This window comes from Rhinopithecus roxellana, chromosome 10, assembly GCF_007565055.1.
Source record: "Rhinopithecus roxellana isolate Shanxi Qingling chromosome 10, ASM756505v1, whole genome shotgun sequence".
NCBI classification, from domain to species: Eukaryota; Metazoa; Chordata; class Mammalia; order Primates; family Cercopithecidae; genus Rhinopithecus; species Rhinopithecus roxellana.
The window spans coordinates 89,744,344-89,766,414 of record NC_044558.1 but is presented as its reverse complement, the minus strand read 5'-3'; the positions used below and the strand labels follow the sequence as shown (position 1 = coordinate 89,766,414).

The 22,071-nt window shown below is 38.4% G+C and overlaps 1 protein-coding gene across 3 annotated transcripts in view; it reads right to left on the bottom strand.

Moving 5' to 3' along the window:
* MED13L (mediator complex subunit 13L) overlaps positions 1 to 22,071 on the bottom strand; it is a 321,844-nt gene that overhangs the window by 34,150 nt on the left and 265,623 nt on the right. For 2 of the 3 annotated variants that reach the window (XM_010380135.2, XM_030938392.1), the window contains 8 exons: positions 20,617 to 20,721; positions 16,216 to 16,947; positions 15,199 to 15,424; positions 14,092 to 14,197; positions 13,655 to 13,779; positions 10,803 to 10,902; positions 4,656 to 4,876; positions 4,122 to 4,327 (listed from right to left, as the gene is read on the bottom strand). In XM_010380135.2, the coding sequence (XP_010378437.2) occupies positions 4,122 to 4,327; positions 4,656 to 4,876; positions 10,803 to 10,902; positions 13,655 to 13,779; positions 14,092 to 14,197; positions 15,199 to 15,424; positions 16,216 to 16,947; positions 20,617 to 20,721 (1,821 nt within the window). The remainder of the gene's footprint in view (positions 1 to 4,121; positions 4,328 to 4,655; positions 4,877 to 10,802; positions 10,903 to 13,654; positions 13,780 to 14,091; positions 14,198 to 15,198; positions 15,425 to 16,215; positions 16,948 to 20,616; positions 20,722 to 22,071) is intronic. The other variant, XM_030938391.1, reaches the window with a different exon arrangement.

The following is a 22,071-nucleotide window of genomic DNA, read 5'->3' as shown; positions in this document are numbered from 1 at the left end:
TTAACATTTCTCTAATTTTCAAAATGCAGCCCTATCTAGGCTTACATTTTTATAGTAATGAGTGACCAGGAGGGAATTATATTTTAGGTAGCCCATTTACCAGTACTATACTACAACTGACAGGAATATTACATATGCGGCTAAGAGGCCTCAGTATTAATTAGGTGGTTGCACAGAAATACACATACTGTATCAGAGCTTCCAGCTTCCAACAGTTTTCTGTGGGGTGGTAAGCACTTCATTTTTCACTTTTCAATCTGTTATGCATTGCATACAGTGTAATTATTTTAGTTGCCCAAGACTGACTGGGCTATGGTATCTACTTTCTCATAGGCAGTGACTTCTTTTTGGAACAGCTAAGCAGAAAACACTGACTGCAAGGTTCTGCTGTTTCATGATCATAAAACATTGTCTTGATATACAGTTGGCCCTCTATATCCACAGGCTCCACATCTGCGGATTCAGCCATATACAGATGAAAAATCAAAATAAAAATACAACAATTAAAAAATACAAATCAAAACAGTAAAGTACAACATTTATATAGCATTTACATTGTATCAGGCATTACGAGTAATCCAGAGATGACTTAAGGTATACAGAAGGATTTGTGTAAATTATACGCAAATACTCTGCCGTTTCATATAGGGGACTTGAGCATCTTCAGATTTTGGTATCCAAGGGGGTCCTGGAATCAATCCCCCAAGGACACCAAGGGACGACTGGACTTCCTTAGATGTGTATGTATATTAGTATATGAGTCCATTTTTTCTACTTAGAAGGTATCAAAAGAATAGAGATTTTTTAAAATTCTTAATATTCTTCTATATATATTAATACGGTACTTAAACCAATGCTCCTCCAATAAACTACATATTCAGTTACTTATAATGTGAAAGAAGAATGTCATAAAGAAATGTCTCTTCAAATAATTTTCTTGTGATTTTTAATTAGTTATGTCTAAACTACCAGCCTAAAAGTCCAAATCAGGCACTGTAAAGAAATATTAAATCTGAGGCACAGTGGTATCTTTGAGTACAGATTAAAAAAAAAAAAAAAAAAAAAAAAAAAAAAAAAAAAAAAAAAAACTTGATTGGCAATCACTGCTCTCTTAGAGACCAAAATAGTAAGTGTGTAATAATGATCTTTAATTGGACTCCTTTCAAATTTTCCTGTTCAACAAAACCCTAAAATTATTATGCAGTTCAGATCAGAAAAGAACTATCAGTACTAACTGAAAACCTGAAGAATTAAATTGCTGCCTGGGTAGTAAGAATGGTTTATCTTGTAATCTGATTTTTCCCATTTAATAAAAATGAACTGAGTAGCAACCCTACACTAGAAGCTGGAGAGTCGAAAGTGAAAAGGAGAAACAAAAGGTGGCTCATAAGCAAGTGACTGCAGGGGTATTGCGTGTGACAAAAGAGACCACAGCAGGATTACACATACTCTAGAAACATACTGTTCCAATAAGGTAGCCACCAGTCCCCATGTCCTAAATTTAAACTAATTAACATAAAACAATTCAGTCTTGGTCTCACTAGCCACATTTCAAGTGGTCAACACCTGCAGCAGGAAGCTGGTGACTGCCATAGTAGACAGTGCAGACAGGAATCACCTTCATGCCAGGTGCAGTAGCTCATGCCTATAATCCCAACACTTTAGGAGGCCAAGGCAGGAGAAGCACTTGAACCCAGGAGTTCAGGATCAGTGTAGGCAACATAGAGAGACACAAACTCTACAACAAAATTTCATAAAAATTAGCTGGGTGTGATGGCACGTGCCTATAGTCCCAGCTGCTCAGGAGGCTGATGTGGGAGGACTGCTTGAGCCCAGGAGGTCAAGGCTGCATTGAGCTGTGATTGTGCCACTGTACTCCAGCCCGGGTGACACAGCGAGACCCTGTCTCCAAAAAAAAAAACCCCCAAAAAACAAAAACAAAAACAAAACCTTCATCACATAAGGTTGTACTAATAGAGCCAGTTAAGAACACAAAGAATCTTTGGATGGCAAACGAAAGATGTAATAGATCTAAATAATGACCTAAATTATTTAAGCCATTATACAGCAAAAGCTTGCATGTGACCTTTTTGGGGAAACCTGTATGCATGAAAGAGATTAAACTGTTGAATGGGTTCTTAAAACTGCTATGTCATTTATTAGCAACTGTATGTGCTAAGCTAACCCCTTATGCGTGCGCCAAGGTGTTCTGGCTGTGTTGTGCCAGGATCTAGCTGAGTAAGCTAGAGTACAATTGGAGCACAGCAGCAGCACACCAGCCAGGTGCTCAGGGTGCTTTTCAGCACACTCTTTATATTGCTGGTGCATTGTTATTTCCATGGTACTTCTACAATCAGTAGTTGCTGAAGCACTGTGAAAGTCCTGTGTGGGAGGCAGAGCAGGATTACTTCATTTTAAAGGGAAGACCCATGTAAAATGGTCATTTAAGGTCATGCATATAATTTTTACAAGGCAGGAATTTCAGTATTATAATACAGTAACTGTAGCTTCCTAAGTCTAGGATTCCTCTGTACTTTTCTGTCACAGTTTTTCTTTCTGACACTGACTTTATATACACAAGCAGGAAGCCTTATTTGTTATAACATTAAAATTAACTTCATCAGGATGATTTTACAGAAGGTCACAAACTTGCAGCCCACAGGCTGAGGTGGGACCACAAATTTGTTTTATTAGTTCCTTAAGCTTAACTTTCTATTAGCTGACAACATTTTAAAGAAAGGAAAACATACAATAATCCAGATTTCAAGTGACCCTCAAAAACAGAAAGATTTGACCACAATGACCCCAGTCCTGCCTGACAAAAACCCTCTGCACTTGAATAGCAAACATCCCTTTAAATGGGGTTTCACACCAGACTTCACTCGCTTCTCCTCCTGTCACCCACAATGGTGCTGAGCATTAGTAGTACCAACGCTTTTGCATTTACCCTGTCCATTTCATCTATATACTGCTTACCTGACCACAGCAGTAATCTGATTTTGTGGTCTTTCACATCATTCGAATAACTTTATTTATTAAGAAATTATTTGTCACAGGGAAAACTGATTCCATCATAGCTTAGCTATCTTTGTTTCTGTGATAGGGTCTCACTCGGTCGACCAGGCTGGAGTGTAGTAGTGTAACCTCAGCTCACTGCAACCTCCACCTCGTGGGTTCAAGTGATTCTCCTGCCTCAGCCTCCCAAGTAGCTGGGACTACAGATACACGCCATCATGCCCAGCTAAGTTTTTGTATTTTTTGTAGAGACAGGGTTTCGTCATTTGCCCAGGCTGCTCTCAAACTCCTGAGCTCAAGCAACCCATCTGCCTCGGCCTCCCCAAAGTGTTGGGATTGTGGTGTGAGCCACCACACCTAGCACTAGCCTGTCTTCAACATATTTAGAACACTTACATTGGCCCACCATTGGGGAAATCATCTAACTCAAAGCCTGTTTTACAATCAAGTGCGGAATATCTCATGTAATTTATCAAATACGGTACTGAAAGTGAAAAACAGAATGGTTGTATGGGTTCTTGAAGTACAGTGTCTCCTGAATGTGTATTACTTTTATATCATCATAAAGTCAAAAACTCCTGAGTAAATCCATTGTAAGTCAGTGACTGTCTGCATACAAAATTTCATTTAGAAAATAATGCACATTTTCCAGCACAAAATAATTTGCACAAAAATATGAATGACCAATAAAGGGAAGTTTCAAATGATATGCTACTTGTCATCATTTTTTTTTCTTTCTGAGACAGAGTCTCACTCTGTCGCCCAGGCTGGAGAGAAGTGGTGTGATCTTGGCTCACTGCAACCTCCACCACCTGGGTTCAAGCGATTCTCCTGCCTCAGCCTCCCGAGTAGCTAGGATTACAGACTCCCGCCACCAAGCCCAACTAATTTTTTGTATTTTTAGTAGAGACAGGGTTTCATCGTGTTGGCCAGGCTGGTCTCAAACTCCTGACCTTAAGTGATCCGCCCGCCTCGGCCTCCCAAAGTGCTGGGATTACAGGCATGAGCCACCATGCCCGGACCTTGTCATCATTTTTAACAAACACTTAGTTAAGATAAAAATTGCATCAAATATGGCAAGTAAACGACACAATGCCTATACATACTTGTAGCCATCTCTAATGAAAGTGGCTGCAGGGGGCATGGGCAGTTGTTCAATTTTAGGAGGAATTGCCCATGAAGGCCGAAACAGACAGGCATCGGGTATCTTCAGAGGTAGCAAACAATGGCTCGGCAACATCTTCAGTGGAGCAAACATGGAGGATCCCACAAAAGGTTGAAAGGATGGAACTTTGTGCACATATGAAAAGTCCTATGACAATAAAGTGGGGTCAGTGTTAATACTGGTAAACTCTGTAGAACACACTACAGTGGCATAGTGCTATCATAAAAACAGCAACCAAAATGATCGTTTTTCAGTATTTCTCTCCTTTGATCACTAGAAAATGCTAACACAGAAATGTTAAATCAATCAAGACACTATTTAATATGCTCACTGGTGTGCCTCATGTTCTAATTAAAAGGATTCTTAGGAACTTATGTATATATGGCATATAGATGATATGCCATTTTAAAGTAGATGTACATGAATCCACTTGGAAACCGCTCTGCCCTGGAAATGTTAATATACTAAATATTACCTTAATTTCCTCAGGCTTGGGACTTCCTAATCCATCCTCCACTTCCATTTTGAATTCTGTGAGTTGTGTTGAAACCATACTGACCATAGGGCTCTCCATCATGCCTAATGCTGTCACTGTCTCTGAGCTGATCCCATCTTTATAATTCATCACAGGAGAAAACGCAGGATGCTGTTCCAAAGATGGTGGAGTGGGAAACATCCTTTGCAAGTCTGCAACTGCTAAAAATAAGAAATAAAAAAATTTTGTTTAATAGGAAGGGCTTCTAAAAAGTCCTAGTTTATAGGCAGGCACACTGTTTGGCACAAAAAATAGTGCTAATTAAATGATCACATCAGTTCACAAAAGAATATTAATAATGGAAGTCTCTAAGAAGAAGGCCATCAGCAGAGAATTAACTTTTTCTGGGTCTTGTTTTGCTTTGTTTTTTGAGACAAAGTATCACTGTATCACCCAGGCTGGAATGCGGTGGCGTGATCTCGGCTCACTGTAACCTCTGCCTCCAGCGTTCAAGCAATTCTTGTGCCTCAGTCTCTCAAGTAGCTGGGACTATAGGCATGTGCCACCATGCCTGGCTAATTTTTGTATTTTTAGTAGAGACAGGTTTTTACCATGTTGCCCAGGCTGGTCTCGAACTCCTGGGCTCAAGTGACCCACCTGCCTCGGACTCCCCAAGTGCTGGGATTACAGGTGTGAGCCACTGAGCCTGGACTTTTCTTGGTCTTTATCACTAACTTCTTGATGTTTTATGGTCTGGCTTCACATTAATTCAGTGAACAGTCTACATAACTTACCTTTTTCATCCAACAAGTGACTCCCTGAAAAGTCTAAGTAGAGGAATTAAACAAAGTGGAAGCAATTAGATAGTTACCACTACTAAAGTTCTATCCCTGCTTTCAAGTATGCATAAAATATTACAAAAAATAAAAATTGTTTGGAGCCAGACTTGTGGTTTATATATAAGAGGATTACTCAGCTACTCTGACAAATCCACTACACTTACAAGCTGCTCTTTTGGTGAAACTCACAGCTGCTCTTTTGGGGAAACAGTTCCATATTTTTTCCAGACAGGTATTAAAATCAAACTTCACAGTTTCTTTTAAGAAATACTTAAAACAGCAATTCTGAACTTCTTTGTTAAAAAAAAATTCCATTAATACACCTGTAGTAAAAAATTATCACTACAGTAGCTCATTAAGGCACTGATTCTTAAAAAGTAGACATACTGAAAAGCAAGTTGTAGTTGTAAAATTTGGCCACTAGGGGGTGGCCTATGCAGCAAATTTTGTAAGTTTGGAGCCACAGGTTTTTAAATCAGTGATTTAATGTGCCGGTTTCCTATCCTATTGCTCTTTCCAACTTCAAGATTTAAGCAGACCAATAATAACCACTGAATCGACTAAGATCTGATTCCTAGCTCCAAATCAGAAATTAACACTGAGTAACTGTACCATGTACATTATGTATGTAAATGTACATTACATGTACCATGCTGTGCTCTGGGCTACACAGTCCAGGTGCTGGGGATATAGCTCTGCCGTGGTCAGGTCACTTCCTCCCTTGGGGCCTCGGTACCTTCATCTAACAGGGAAGGCAGTGCTAGATGGATGATTCTCAAAGGGCCTACTTTCTTTGCTTTGTTTGTGGGGAGAGAGGAAAGCTTTCAAACATCTCAGCATATGGAGGCAGAAGAAAAGGTGAGAACTTCTGGATTACATAATCTTTACTGTGTTTCTAAGTGAAACAACTGTATAATCCTAAATCATTTAGCCTCTCTTGGCCTGTGGAGCTATTTGCAAAATAAGGAGAGGTAGAGGCCAATCAGCAGGGTTGTTAATTCCAATATTCATTTCCATTAGCGATGCTCCACAGCTACTTACTTTCTATAACAGGAATCTGTATCTCATTTCATTACACAAAAAAAGTACCTGCTGCTTCCAAAAAAAAGAAGAAGTAAAAACTCAAAATCCCAAGCTGATCTTCAAGGCACCTTAAAAATTTATAGAAGTAGAAACAGGAGCCAAGCCAAACAAGAAACTGGCAGAGAACTATCTGAGACACTACATAACCGATACATTCTGAGGTGGAAAAACAGGACTTCAAATATAGCAGGAACCAGATCAGTAAGTTTTCTTTAAAACAAAGTCAAGATCTTTAATATAAAGTTAGTCTACACTGGAGGCCAGGTGGGGTGGCTCACACCTATAATCCCAGCACTTTGGGAGGCCAAGGCAGGCAGATCATTTGAGGTCAGGAGTTCGAGACCGGTCTGGGCAATATGGCAAAACTCGGTCTCTTAAAAAAATACAAAAATTAGCCAGGTATGCTGGCAGGAGGCTGAGGCACAAGAATCTCTTGAACTGAGGAGGCGGAGATTGCAGTGAGCCGAGATCTCACCACCGCAATTCAGCCTCGGTGAAAGAGCAAGACTCTGTCTCAAAAAACAAAACAAAAAACAGAAACAAAAAGTTCATCTACACTTGAAATAAATCCATCACCTCTAACCTTCAGTCCCTATTCCTCCTCCCAAGCTGAAGAACAGCTACTACAAAACTGTAATACAATCAGTGTTATATTTTAAAACATAATTCTGCTTCACAAAATCTTCAAAGTCACATTGCCATAAATCTTAATAGCCAATGTAGCTCTTTGTGAGGTAGAGAAATTGTATAAATTCTCTTTAAGTTAAAAGGGTGAGCTTAAACATAGCCTTTTTTTTTAACTTATAAGTATCCTGACTACGACACAAGATTTTGCAAAAAAAAAAAAAAAAAAAAAATGGTTCTATTAAATTTGTTTTTACATTTCCTCTAAGAAACACAGCAAAAGCATTTCCACCGACTTAGGGTTAGCTGACTTCTTTGATCTTCCCGAACGCATGCATATATCTCAGTTTTCAAAGCCTCAGCCACCCTGATAATTTTTATCAAAGGTAAACAGAAAACACACACAAAAAAGCAGAGATGAAATTCTACCTCCGAGAGAGCCACTTTATAAAGTGGTCTTTATCGTTCTTACTATCAAATATTCTTAAGGAAGATTCAGTCTGTCTCGCTTCATTTTCCTAATCTGTAAAATGGGAAAAATATCTACTTCATATTTTTTGAGCATATTAAATGAGATTATGTATGCTCAGAAGTGAACACTTTGCTGCGAACATCTAAACATTCAGTAAATGATGAATTCAGTACAAATTAATTCTCCCTCAAGAACACTGAGACTCCAATAAACACTTTGGTCCTCCAAAATAGAAACATGATTTGTCTGTTCAATTTTCTTCTCAGAAAATGGCTAAAACAGCCACCAGGATGGACTGCAGGTGAGCTGTACCACCCACAGTGCTCTGCTTTCTCCCATCCTGCCGATCCTGCAAGACCTCTGCACTTCAGCGGGAACTCGTAAGACACCCACCTGCTCCTGCCCAGCACTTCATGTATTCATGTACAGGATGGAAGACCTCCAACCAAGCAGCATCACTGATTTCTTAGTGTTCTCCTCACCCCAGAGCATATGCCCAAGTCCCTTCCAAACAGTAAGGACTGTTGGAAAATAAACAAATGAACCAACCCCAAAATCCAACTCTTTCCTTTTGTCTATTCAAAGACTCATACTTTAAACTAACGTGCTTTCAAATACAAAAATTTGTAAGAAAGTGGTTAATAATAAAATCTAATAAAAACATGTTTTTACTATAACACAATACTACCTTAACGTAAACTTCACATTAAAGTAAACCTATTTGTCACTGTTTGTTGCTGTCTTCAGCATTACATTCACAAATGAATAATTAGGAACCTATGCTTTCCAACACAATATGCACTGGCCACATGTAGCTACTGAGCACCCAAAATGGGGCTTGACCAAATAGAGATGGGTTGCATGTGTAAAACATACACTGTATTCCAAAGACTTCATACAAAAAAAAAAAAGGTAAAATATGTACAACCATTACATATATTTTTATAAAAGTGAAATACTGAAATAATTTTATGCTAATTACATGTAAAAATAATATTTTGAATCCTTAAATAAAATACTGTATATTATTAATTTTTTTAAATAGCCACTAGAAAATGTGAAATTGCACATGTGGCTCTTATTTGTGGCTTACTTTGTATTTCTACTGGACAGTAGAATTAATGTCTAGAATTAATGTTCTAGACATTAATTTTGCTTTGTTTCTGTTTTGTGAGATGGAGTCTTGCTCTGTCGCTGAGGCTGGAGTGCAGTGGTGTGATCTCTGCTCACTGCAACCTCTGCCTCCTGGGTTCAAGCGATTCTCCTGCCTCAGCCTCCCAAGTAGCTGGGATTACAGGATAGACATTAACTTTTTTTTTTTTTTTTTTTTGAGACGGAGTCTTGCTCTGTCACCAAGGCTGGAGTGCAGTGGCACGATCTCCGCTCACTGCAAGCTCCGCCTCCCGGGTTCACGCCATTCTCCTGCCTCAGCCTCCTGAGTAGCTGGGACTACAGGTGCCCGCCGCCACGCCTGGCTAATTTTTTGTATTTTTAGTAGAGACAGGGTTTCACCGTGTTAGCCAGGATGATCTCGATCTCCTGACCTTGTGATCCGCCGGCCTTGGCCTCCCAAAGCGCTCAGATTACAGGCGTGAGCCACCGCGCCCGGCCGACATTGACTTTTATAATACATTTGTCTTCCCACCTCAATGCCCAAAAAGCTTTTGCTGAGATTAAAATATTTTGCCAGGCTATTTTCATTGTCATTTCTTGGGAGGAAATACTGTGTGTTCCCCTCACTCCCCCACCCCATCCCACAAATACATACGCTCTCACAAATACATACTTACATATATGCTTTGTACACATTAAAACGATCCTCTGGATTCTTGCATATCTGGGTTTTCCTGGTGTTAATATTCTATGCTACATTTCAAATTCATTCATTTTTATAATGTGTACTTTATCATAAAATTTTAAATTTTGAGTAGCTTCTTTCTGAAATAATTCTTTTTTGGATAGAAATCAGAAAAAGGATACAGCACACAATATACTTCACTGGGCAATGCCGCTAACTAGCAGGATGTCTGTGAGTGAAAAGCCTTGGCTGAGTTATCAGACATTCTAACATTTCACATCACTACGTATCACGTCATGTCAAAAAGAGTAAATGATCAATTGATTCAAAGAGGAAAAACATCTGACCTACACACATCTATTTTAATACTGTTTCTTTTAATCTGTGAAGTTCCGTGTTTGTGAAATTCTGCAGTGCAGAGTAATAAAACAAGAAAAATGTTTAATTAAAAAAACTACAGCAACTGGCTGGCTATCATTATTCATTTTCACCCATGTCATGCTTGAGAAAGCTTTGCATATTTTAAAAAGCTATGGATCCACTAAAGCTGTCAAAATCCAATCTCTGTATACTTCCCACTTCTAGATTTGAGTAAATCAGCACTACATTTATAGGTTCATAAAGCTTTTTGACTCATCCCTATGACATGGTGGTTTTTCCCCTCAATTTGTTCTCATTACCAGCTGAAGTTAATGAGAAGGTGTTAAAGAATGATTTGCAATGGAATTATGTTTCTGCTTCAGAGTATCCACATAAGCTACCCTGATTTTCTTTTCTCTTGTAGAATGATGTGGTTTCTTAGGGCAAAGAACATACTCGAAAAAAGGAGGTTCCTTTCTTTGTCAGCATATATAATAAAACTAGTTGATCTCAAAAGGAAACACAAAAACTTCAGTATGCATCCTGAAAAGGATGACTGAAATCAAATATCCAATATCCTTGACTGAATTACATTTATAAAAACAGAAACATTTTACACAGTCTTATAATAGAATACCAGTTTGAAAAATCACTTGTGCAGCATTTATTCTACTAGGAAAGGGCTATTAAAAAAACAAACCTGAAACATGTTTTTCTACATTTTAAGCTATAAAAAGCTAATTCTTAACTGGAAAACAAAGGAAAGGAATTCAAATTAAGACGGTTTCTGTATATGATTAGCTGCCTGCCCATCTCAGAACACCAATTTGTACAGGTTTTAATTCACAGTTAGAATTCTGTCAAAAGGAAGGGGAATTTCAGATAAAGATAAAGCACCACTGAGTATGAGCATATTATATCTAAGTTATAGGCAGCGAGCCACAATGGCTCAGTCAAGTTTCTCTACTTACTTGGTGGATAAGGAACAGCAGCTCTTCCATCCTTCCCAAGAGGTCGGTCTTCTGTCCCAACTGTAGGAATTTTTGATGGGCGCAGAGCAGGTGATACAGCCTAAGAACAGATGATGTTATTAAAACAGAGTGATGTGTATATAAGTACGGCAGCACTCAAGTATTTCCTAATGTATGTCTATTGGTAGATGCCTCTTGGTAGAAGCGTTTACCAGGTGAACTTTTGGAAATACCAACAGATAGTGAAACAAAGGAGATGGTTACAAGCTTATCAAGTGTACGAAACAGTGAGTTGAATGGATCTTGTGAGGGCAGATTGTGCCATCAAAGGAGAGCTTGCAGACCTTAAGCAATTCTTCCCTCCCACATCAATTTTCACGGACAAAGTGTTACATTAGGGTGGTGCCTCCAGTAGTAATTGACAATTCGTCTGGTTTCCCTTATACTTGGAAGCAGGCAGCTAAAAGGCATAATCTCAAGCCCTCCAAACCTTTTTTTTTTTTTTTTCATTTATCACAACAAACTATGTATCTTCTGTACCTAGTTACAAAAAATAACTATCAAAATATCAAAATTGATTTCACAAAAAAACCTTATTTTGTAAAATTATTGAAATATTCAGAAGAGGTTTTTCTCTGATTATTCAAAAACAAACCAGTGCATTACTGGGCAAGATTATCTTTAACATTAAATGAATTGGTGATGAATTAAAATAAAATATAAAATAAAGCAAAAATGATTTTTATAAATAGAAGGCCTTTTATTTATTTAAACTTATACAATGTCACAACATTGAAATGTAAAATTAAAATTAAATTCAAAGACACCTGAGATGACAACTCAGCCAATAGCCTCCCAACTCCATTTACAAGTAGTAAGATGGATTAGCAATATATTCTAAGGTAAACTGCTCATGTGATTAAATGCCAGATTAAAAATCAGAGTAAAGCAAAAACACTCAGAGAAATGAAAATTTGATTGAAAATGTCCAATTCTCCTTTGCATGTTAATATTACTAAAAGTATACTCCCAACAGTTAAACATTTCCTCATTAAGTCTAATAGTAATCATAATTTATACAAAGAATAAGTTCAGTGGCCCAGAGCAGAAACAATTACCAGGATGGTGGTCATGAACAGATCAAGCAGGCCACTCCACAATGCTTGCTCTGTTTCATTTTTTCTCCTCCTTTGACTTGTACCTCCTTTTCTTTTCATATTTGATTCCCATTACCACTGCCAAAGCACCTATCCTAACCCTCTGGATCTTCAAAACCAAACCCAGTCAGCACTTGGCCTCTGGTGGATAGTCAAATTCAATGCCTGGATCAGTAATGAAGAAATGAGTCATTTCTTCTACCAGAGTTTTTCACATTGTCATGTCCTTTTCCTTCATGTAGCCACTGTATAAATTCAGACTCTAGTGTTCTAATCCAACAAAAGTTACCAGATTAGAGGATTCCTGCCTTCTGTAGATCAGACCCAAAAAAAAAAAGCCCTTCTGCCAGTTCAGTTCTATACTCAGTAGCCCTCAGAGGAACGCATATTGATAAAGTTTAAAATTCAAAACTTTCCTAGACCTATCAGTCTCTAACCATCATCAAAAAAACAGACCAATGGTCTGTTCCTTATCCCTGAAAGCTAATCTAGTTCATTTTTGTTGCTTAATCAAGGCTCATTCCACACTTAAACTAATGTCCCTCCCCCATTCCTCTCAATGACCCCAGTCTTTCCATATTTCAAGTACAACCCATTCTCCCAGGCCATTATGATCTCCTTATCCTCTAAGTACTTATAACAGTAAAGGTGTATAATATCTGTTAGATACATTTTATTTTAAAGTTAGAATGGGCTTTAGAAATGTTTCCTACTTAACTTTCAAGCCTTAACTTAAACACTGCTCCCTGTCACTTCGTACCTGAATGTACAGCAACTTCAGATTCAGGTCTATTACTGTACTCACAGCAATAAGTATATTACAACTCTATGTGCCATTTCTCCTTACGTCTGTGAGTGTCTCAAGTATAAGGGTGGTAATTTAATCATCTTTATAACCTCAATTATTAGCCTTAGTACTACCACAAAGGATTTAACGATCAATTAACAAATGTATGTAAAATGGATGAATAGGGAGGTAGATAAGTGAATAAATGAAAGAAAAATAAACTAATAAGCTGAGCTTTTTGAAAACAGAGCCTATCTTATTCATCTCTAGGTCTCCCAGAAAAAACAAGACACTTGTATTTGCCCAAAGGTACAGAGTTGGTTAGGAGGACGGGAACACACATTTCCTGACTCTTATTTCAGCTGATCTCCAAAGGATTATAATAATTATTCTTCTCTGTCATTTTAATCATACGCTGCCTTGAATTATTTAACTTCTATGTATATAAATTCTATTCCCCTATAATGATGCCAGGATCTGAAAAAGTATAAATCATATTTGCATATCTAACCTCTGACAGATGAAAAAAAGTTATGTGGGCATTACTTCAAAAATCAAACCTAAGGGACAACATAATACGTTTCTAGTGGTCCTGTGATATTTAGAAGAATTTATTAAAATAAACGTGAAAGATTTTAATATGTACAACTGGAATACACTAATGAAAAAGATCCTTCAATGAACAAAACTCTAGAGGTAGATAAACTATGCTAATAACCTTTACAATCTTTTCCAAGATTTATACAGCGTGATTAGACTCCAGTATACAGACATTTAAAAAGAACATTCAGAACCCAAAATAAGAGCCCCCAAGTTCAGGAGACCAAATTAGAAAGAAATACTACAACACTGACATAAAGTCCTTTCACGCAGCAAAATTTTTGTGTATGTAGCTCTGGCAAACTCACCCCAAGTTCGTCGTCATCAGAATTATCAAAGATGTTGTCTAAGTCATGCAGAGAAGGTGCCAAATCTGTTACCTGCGTAAGGCTACTGGAGCCAGCTCTGCCAGCAGCATTATCCTGCCGGACATCTGTAGGAAAGGAGGCAAAAGACACAGAATAAACAACTCCACCAAGCGCAAAGGAGTGGGGAGAGGACACGGATCTCAATGAACATGACCTGCCTGTGAGTTTTTCCCTATGGTTTTAGTTAAATTTAGAGATAATTATTTCCAAATATGTTTATCAGTTTTGAAAGGAACTGAAAAACAAACTATGAAAAATATATTAAAGATGAGATGAAATTCTTATTACAGTAAGAATAAAATTTTACATTGAGAAGCATCTCCTTTGCATTTTATTTTAGCAACAATCCAAGTGAGGCAAATAATCATTGTACACACCTGTTTTAGTAGCAGAACTGAAAATAGACATGGCATTTTTCCCATCAGGCACCGGCGTGGAATGACCTGGTGTAGTGACATCCTTGGTACCAAATCCATCCTCTGACTGTATAATAAATTCAGCCAAACAAAACACATGAACACCAACCCAAAGTGTGAAATATGAGGGAGAACACAAAGAATTAGAGGGTAGAATGGAACTTGTTATGAGCACAAGTATGATAAACCATGGTCTATGCAACCAAAGGAAATAAAAGATAGGTCCTTTCTCCGGAATTTCAACAGAACCATGAGATCCCCACTTTCCCCTCAATCCTACGGGGTATTCTGAGTGAATCAGTATTTTATGCCTAAGCAGTACTGGTGGCAGTTGATTACAGACCTGCCATGGTGTTAAAAGCTGCCTTTAACAACATTTTAGATGCTAAATTATAGATTCAGCTGTCTGGATCTAGGGAGATCGGTATAAAACAATCTAAAAAGCATTCCCCTGAACCATACTGGCCTTTTATAATTGTCTTACTTCCTTGATTCTCAAGAATACCTATTTCAATGGCCCAGTATTTTAGAATGTCTGAAAATTTAAAATTAAAGACAGCAGACTCAACCAGTACTCATTTTTATGATGATGAAACCAGTAAAATTAATACTGATAGTCTATGGGTAGAGTTGATATTAATCCAGAGAATACATAGGTTTGGCGCTTGGCACAGTAAGGATAAGAAGCGCTCGATAAACTATATATACATACTGTTACCAACATTTTTTCCTTTACATTTTGGGTACTTCTGAATAATATTTTAAAAGAAATAGGGAGCATAGGCCAACAAGAATTAGCATATGAGAGGAAACATGCACTGTACAAGCTATAGTCTGGAAAATATGAGGCTTCATTTATGTTCGGCTGACTTTTAAACAAAGGTGAGCCATGACATAAAAAGGAACAATACGCTGTTCAATACAATAGTACCAAGAGCATGAATATGGGGACAGAGCAATCAGGCAAGACTATCTCAAACGTTCTGCCTCCAAAGTCTTCCCACACATGTTGTACTGACATAGATAGAAACCCACACCATGCTGGACTCTCTCTCTGTTAAATGGTACCTTATTCTTCTTCAGGGAATCTTTCTCCGTCCCTTGTTTGCATTTCTTGTTGGCTGTAAAGATGTATTTTATGTCACCATCTTCGAAGGTATATGGGTCATTCACTTCTCCCAAACTGTCTCCAGGTTGTTGCGATAGAGGCAATGGGTCAAGGAAGTGGAGTGGCTGCATCTGGGGCTGTTTGTCTTGCCAGATTTTAAACCGTTTGTTAGGTTGTGCTAAGAGTCTAAAAGACAAAATGACAATTTAAACAAGATAAACAAGGTTAAATGAGTTTCTTTAAAAAAAAAAAAAAGGAGCATTTATGACTTAAAGCATTTACAAAGCTTAAATTTTTTAAAAACAACTAAAAATTCACTGATATAGTGATTTGCTTTTACAGTTTATGTTCATGATTAAATAAAAATTAGTATACTTTGTCAAGAATGTATGTTTTTGTCTCTGGGTCCATCGATTCCACTTAAGAGCACAGGTTCTCAGGACAGACTACCTAGGTTCAAATTCCATCTGTATCATTTACTAACTGCATGGCCCTAGTTTCTCAGTTATAAAATTAACAGAATAATATGGTACAGTGAAGATTAAATGAGATAATCTATGTAAAGTTTTAGAATGGGTGGCTCAAAAGAGCTATAAATATTATACTAGATACATGATACATACACCTGAACGCAGGCAAAGCCTTCCTCAAAAATGTCAACATACAAAGAAGGCACTGATAGCAATATGGAAAGTCTCATAAAGCTATATTATTTAATTAACAGTAGGGCAAAAATGTATTAATATATTCAGAGTGTACTAAAATGGCATAAAGAGTTCTTCATATGCCCATGTGTTAAATCACATGTGTGCTCATCTGTACGTAGGTCAAAGCATTTGACCATTAAACATTTTCCATATCCAGAGTCAAGCAGGACAAAGAAAAGCCTACTTCAATTTTGAACCTGAAAGTTTAGCAGGAAGAGATGGGGAGGGAGCCCATGTCCTTCCAGTGGATGGTGCAGAGGGCTGTCTTACCTTTGCAATGCAGTGCTCTCTGAGTTTACCTCCATTTTGGCATCACATCTCTCACCCTGGAGCTCTGGAGGCCTGAACTCAGCATCATCACTGGGTGGGAGACGATAACTATGCCACCACTTTTCTGATGACTCTGGGTTCAAGGGCCTAATCCCACAATATAAGGCTGTCTCGCTGACCTCTGCCATGAGAGGCAGTCTTTGGCCTACGAGGACAGTTCTGTCATCCAGAGTAGACAACTGCTGGAGTTCTAGTCCATTTCCATAGAGGGCTGGATTCACAGGGACAGACGGTGGGTCCAAACTCTCTGTTTCCTGACCTCGTGGCTGAGGGCTGAGTGTTGGCGGCAGAGGGGATATAGGGGAATGAGGTGAATCCATAGGATTCAGATTCATTTGCTTGCTTGTATTTCTGGAAGGCACGGCCATTTGCTTATCATACTTCCTACTGCTAGACACCTCTAAGGAGGAGTCGATCCCTGCCAACCCTAGTTTCTGTCCTGGCGCATCTTGCTCCATGCATAACTCTTCGGCCACGGAGGGCCTATGGTGAAACGGGATTAAGGGTCTCTTCTGCAGCTTGTCTCCTTTTTCCTGTCTTTCTGTTGTTTTGTGCTTAGAAGAAGCAGGAGGTGGTAAAGATGAAGATGATGATGGTCCTGCACTGAACCCTGGTTGAGACATTGTGGGAGGTCGATTGGGTCCTACTGCACAACGTTTTAAAAGCTTATGCCTAAAATGAGAGTAAATAATTACATCATTATAACATTAAGAAAAGAGATTCTCTGACAAAATTTTGCCTTTTAAAGCATACATTAGATGTACTAATACATATAAAAGGGCTCTAGTTTTTATTTAGTAACTAAAAAACAATACACCCCAATGAAAAATGAAGAATCAATCACATACAAGTGAAGCAGACAAGAAACAGGCATAACAAAAGATGTAAAGTACATTGTTAACCCCTACAAATCACTGATTCAAAAAAACCCCAAATCTTTTAGATTTGGTGAGGGCCTCAGATAACCTATTCATACCGTCTCTTAAAACCATGAGAGTAGAGTCATGAGATTCTCTGCCAAGAAAAAACAAAGTTTCCAATTTCTATTTTATAACACTCTACTAACTGTAATATAGAATGGCTTATAATGGTTTGTAGTGCTGTAAATTGGGAATAAAATAACTATGCAACTAGTCTGCCTCAAAGCGTGGAATTAAAACAGTAAGTTCCAATCCTAAGAACATTTAATAGGATAAATATACTAGAAACTTTATGTGCCACTATATCTAGGCAAGAAGGGATAAAAGACAACTTTGGATCCTACAGAGACACGTTAAAATGATAGAGCTTAACACCACATATACACAAATGCACCTGAACCACCAAAGCAGAAAAACCAAGTCGGCTCACATCCTAACACACTTCTTGGCAAGCATGGGTGTGAAAAATGGCTCAGTAAGAGCCCACTAGATGATGCCAAGGTTTAATCTGTACAACAAAGTTATACTGCAGGTCAGCCAGTACCTCCCAATATATAAATCATTCCTGGGGAAAAATGTGAGCTCTCCTGCCGGTGTAGTAGTAACTCTCTGAGGCCACTAGGGTGGCATTAAATTACTGCTGCATCGCACTAAATGATGCCCTAGTGAGCAGTAAAACGGATTTGTGGGGCATAATGGGATGGTTTAGTGGGACAGCAGGATGGCTGCCCTGCTCCATAAGGCCATTAAATAGTGGAAGGAGTGGTCTGTACCATAATGGGTTCGGTAATCCCGCAGCAGATAATCTGAAAATATTCTTGCCAAAGTCTTTGCTACTCAAAAAAATAAAAACAAACATTCCTGAACTTCTTATCTTTAAGCCCAATGAGCACAGTATCACAGTAACATGTGAATGTCTCCTCAGAAAGTATCTCAACATCTTATGAAGGTACTTATTTTAAAACCTAAAATTTTAGTCTTTTAGGCTTTTTTTCTCAGAGAGCATTTACCCATACTAGTTCTTTGAGAGACACTTTACGATACCCTCTTCAAAGTAAAGATGTTTTGAAAGTGGATAACCTAATCATAAAGTTAGTTTCTTCAACTGTATTTAATGATTCAGCTACATTGCAAAAAGGTTAGAATGAGGAATGCACAGTACGTAGGAGCGAATCGCAGAGCATCTCAGCAGGCCAGGAACCTAGCGCAGACAGTGGGGAAATCAGAGGAAGGCCGCCCACTATATGGGTGACCGGTGGTAGGAAGAAACCTGAGGCAGGCCCCAACCATGCAGAAATAGATCATGACTAAAAGAACAAGGAAAGGAGGACTACAATAGACATTTCAAAGGAAGTCAGTGTGAAATCCAGTGACAAATTAAATCTAAAAAGTCTGTAGGCTGAGAAGAGAAAATTGCAATAAAAATGACCACAATAGGGTTCCAAGTTTGTGGGGGAAGCATACATGGCAAAAATTAAGGATTTTTCTTTTTCCTTTTTTTCTTTTTTTTTTTTTGAGATGGAGTCTCGCTCTGTCGCCCAGGCTGGAGTACAGTGGCACAATCTCGGCTCACTACAACCTCCGCCTCCCAGGTTCAAGCAATTCTCCTGCCTCGGCCTCGTGAGCAACTGTGATTACAGGCACGTGCCACCACGGCTGGCTAATTTTTGTATTTTTTCAGTAGAAATGGGGTTTCGCCATGTTGAGCAGGCTGGTCTCAAACTCTTGATCTTGTGATCCGCCTGCCTTGGCATTCCAAAGTGCTGGGATTACAGGCGTGAACCATTGCACCCAGCCTAAGCATTTTTCTTCAAGACATCCCCCAAAATACAAGACTCTCTGAAAGTCAGGTTGGTATAGAAGTTGGAAAGTCAATGGAATGGTGCCTTGGTATGCATACGGTTATAAAAAAAAGACCTGAAGATATGTGCATTTGGCAAAGAAATACAGCAATAATTCCAGAAAACAAAAAGGAAAACATTGTTTATTTACACTTAATGTGTTACAAAAATAATTCCAGGTACCTAACAAAAATGTGTAAAAATCGGTAAATAGGTTATTTTTTTAAGTGAAAAAATCTGGGCTAAGGTAAGCACAGGGAAAATAAGATGAAAGAAAAGTTAAATACACTACAATTGATATCCTATGTATGCGCTAAAGCTGGGCCTTCACTTGGCTGTGAACTGTCCATAAATCAAAGTTACTGGGAAAATACTTTTTGTCACACAATTCACAACAGCCTAGAGACAAGAGTAAAGTAGCATTCAGCTGTAGTATACCACACCTACTAACACCAGAGAGAGGCTCTCATACGCTCAGAGAGGGAACCCTTAGTGAGCAAACAACTTCTTCAAAAACATCCTCCCTGAAAAATCAATAATGAGCTTCATTAGGCTTATCCTTACATCTCTCAACAAGATGCTGCCAAGGCAGAGCTTGATAAAAGAATCACCTCAAGAGGCAGGGGAGAAGAGGAAAAGGTGTCAAAGCTGTTCCCTAAGTGTACACACGCAGCAGTCTGCATATATGCAGGCGGCATATGGACCACCTCCTCAGCGTGAAGCCAAGTCACTCATGCTACATTAAGAAGCCCTGATCTCACTAGAGACATGAATGGCCATCTTCTAAATATGCTTATCTCACCTGAACTTTTTATCCACATTGAACAGTATCAAATTTGAAAGTGTATATTTCAGAAGCAAGGCTACTCAAAATAGCCCAGTCTAGGTGAAAAATCACCACCACTTCTTCTGTCAAATGAGCTGGGGGAAAAGACTTAAACGCTCACTTAAAGAATTTAAGAACCCTAATGAAAATCCATAACGATAAGATTCTTTACTACAACAAAGAGTGGTAAAGTCAATGGAATATCCAAGAATGCAAAAATTTTCTACAAAAAAGCAATCTGAGGCCATATCCAAAGAAGTAAATGAATAAGCAACTAAGATATCATGACTGCAACAATTTTAGCTTTTAGCAGTTGTGACCAAATACCTGTCTCAATCAAAAAACACCACTGCTAGCAACAAAACAAATTATCTACAGAAAGTCTCTTTAATCCAAATTCTATTGACTCAAGTCAATCTGTTTTTAATGTGTATCTCTACTTTAAAATTAAGAGTAGTTAAATAAAGTCATTTAAAGGGCTAAGAATTGTCTTGTCAAACTGATGCCTTTAGTTTTGAAGCTGCTAACCAGAAAAAAAGTTACGGGAGCAATTTGTTAACAGGGCCGACCGTCTAACAAACTCTGAGTCCTGACAATAAAACTGTATCATCTGCATATAAGAAAAAAACTCTTTTTCTTCTGTACTGGAGGAGAATGGAGAATCAGGAAGAACTGATCTGTGAGGCCAGGAGAGGAATCAACAAGATGCACCATCTATCGATCTCACTACTATTTTGCCTTTTTTATTACCTACCTGGAACAAGAACAGCTGACTCTTTGGGTTGGATCCACAAAATCCCAAGTAGCAGGATTGCTAGCAGGCTCTTCTTCAAGAGTTGGAGTTGACATTTGGCTCCTCCTAAAAGGGTTAAAAATGTGACTTATGTGTGAACATAATACCCATACTCCTGGGGAGAAAAATGTTCAAGAGTTGAACACATTTCACTCACACAGTAATGGTACCCTGTTCAAAATGTTTCTATTTGGCTGGGCGCATGTGGTTCATACCTGTAATTCCAGCATTTTGGGAGGCTAAGGTGGGCGGATCACTTGAGTCCAGGAGTTTGAGATCATCCTGGGCAACATGGCGAAACCCCATACATACAAAAAAATACAAAACTTAGCCAGGCACAGTGGTGCTTGCCTGTAGTCCCAGATACTTGGGAGGCTGAGGTGACTGCTTATCTGTAGCACATAAATTCTGAGTCAGGAATGATGGTGATGCTGAACAACCACAGATTATCCACATAGGCGGCTGAGATAGACACCTTTGCTTACCGATGGTTCAATGTACACAAACTTTGTTTCAGGCACAAAATTGTTTTAAGACATTGTATAAAATTAACCTTTAGGCTATGTGCACATGAAACATAAAAAAACTTTGTGCTTAGACTTAAGACCCATCCCCAAGATATCTCACTATGTATACGCAAATATTCCAAAATCTAAAAAAGATCTATCTGAACAAACACTTCTGGTCCCACGAACTTTGGATAAGACACTCATCCTGTAAAATATTTACTAGCATTTAAGAGCAACACTCCTAATGTGAAATAAAAAACAGAAGTATCTCCTACATATCACTGATAATTGGTAGCAAAAAGCAGATACCTTTATTATACAATGAATTAACAATAAGGGGCAATATTTTTGGATTGCTGATTTTGCTACAGCAGATACTGCAAAGTGTTTCAACAGAGGCTCTATAGGGCGTTCTCCCACTCTCTGCCCTCCACTGCCCTCCTGGTTGCCTCGTCTCCCTGTTCTGTGCTGCTGAGAGAGGGACTATGATCTGTTAAGAGTTGTGGAGGTGTAAGGTTGATGGTGATTAAAAGTCAAAGATGATAAATGAAAGGAAAAGAAAAAGCAAATGTTTACTTGGAAATAATCTAGGCATTACAGATGGAAGTAAAAATATCTGTACCAATTATTCTAAAGGAAAGGATCAATTTTAAAGTGACTAGAGATAGCTTTTAATTCTAGAACGTGACATGATTTTCCACTGCAATTATTTTACAGCTATCTACTACATCTTCAATGGCCTATTCTAGAATCAATTTATTGGCCAATAAATATTTAGTATGAAATTGCTAAAAGCTGGGTCCAAAGGACAGGTTTTAAATATGTATCAAAACTTGGAATAGTAGTCACTCAAGAAACATTTCATTGGCTTCTACACGAAGGAAGTTATTGGAAGTTACTGACATGT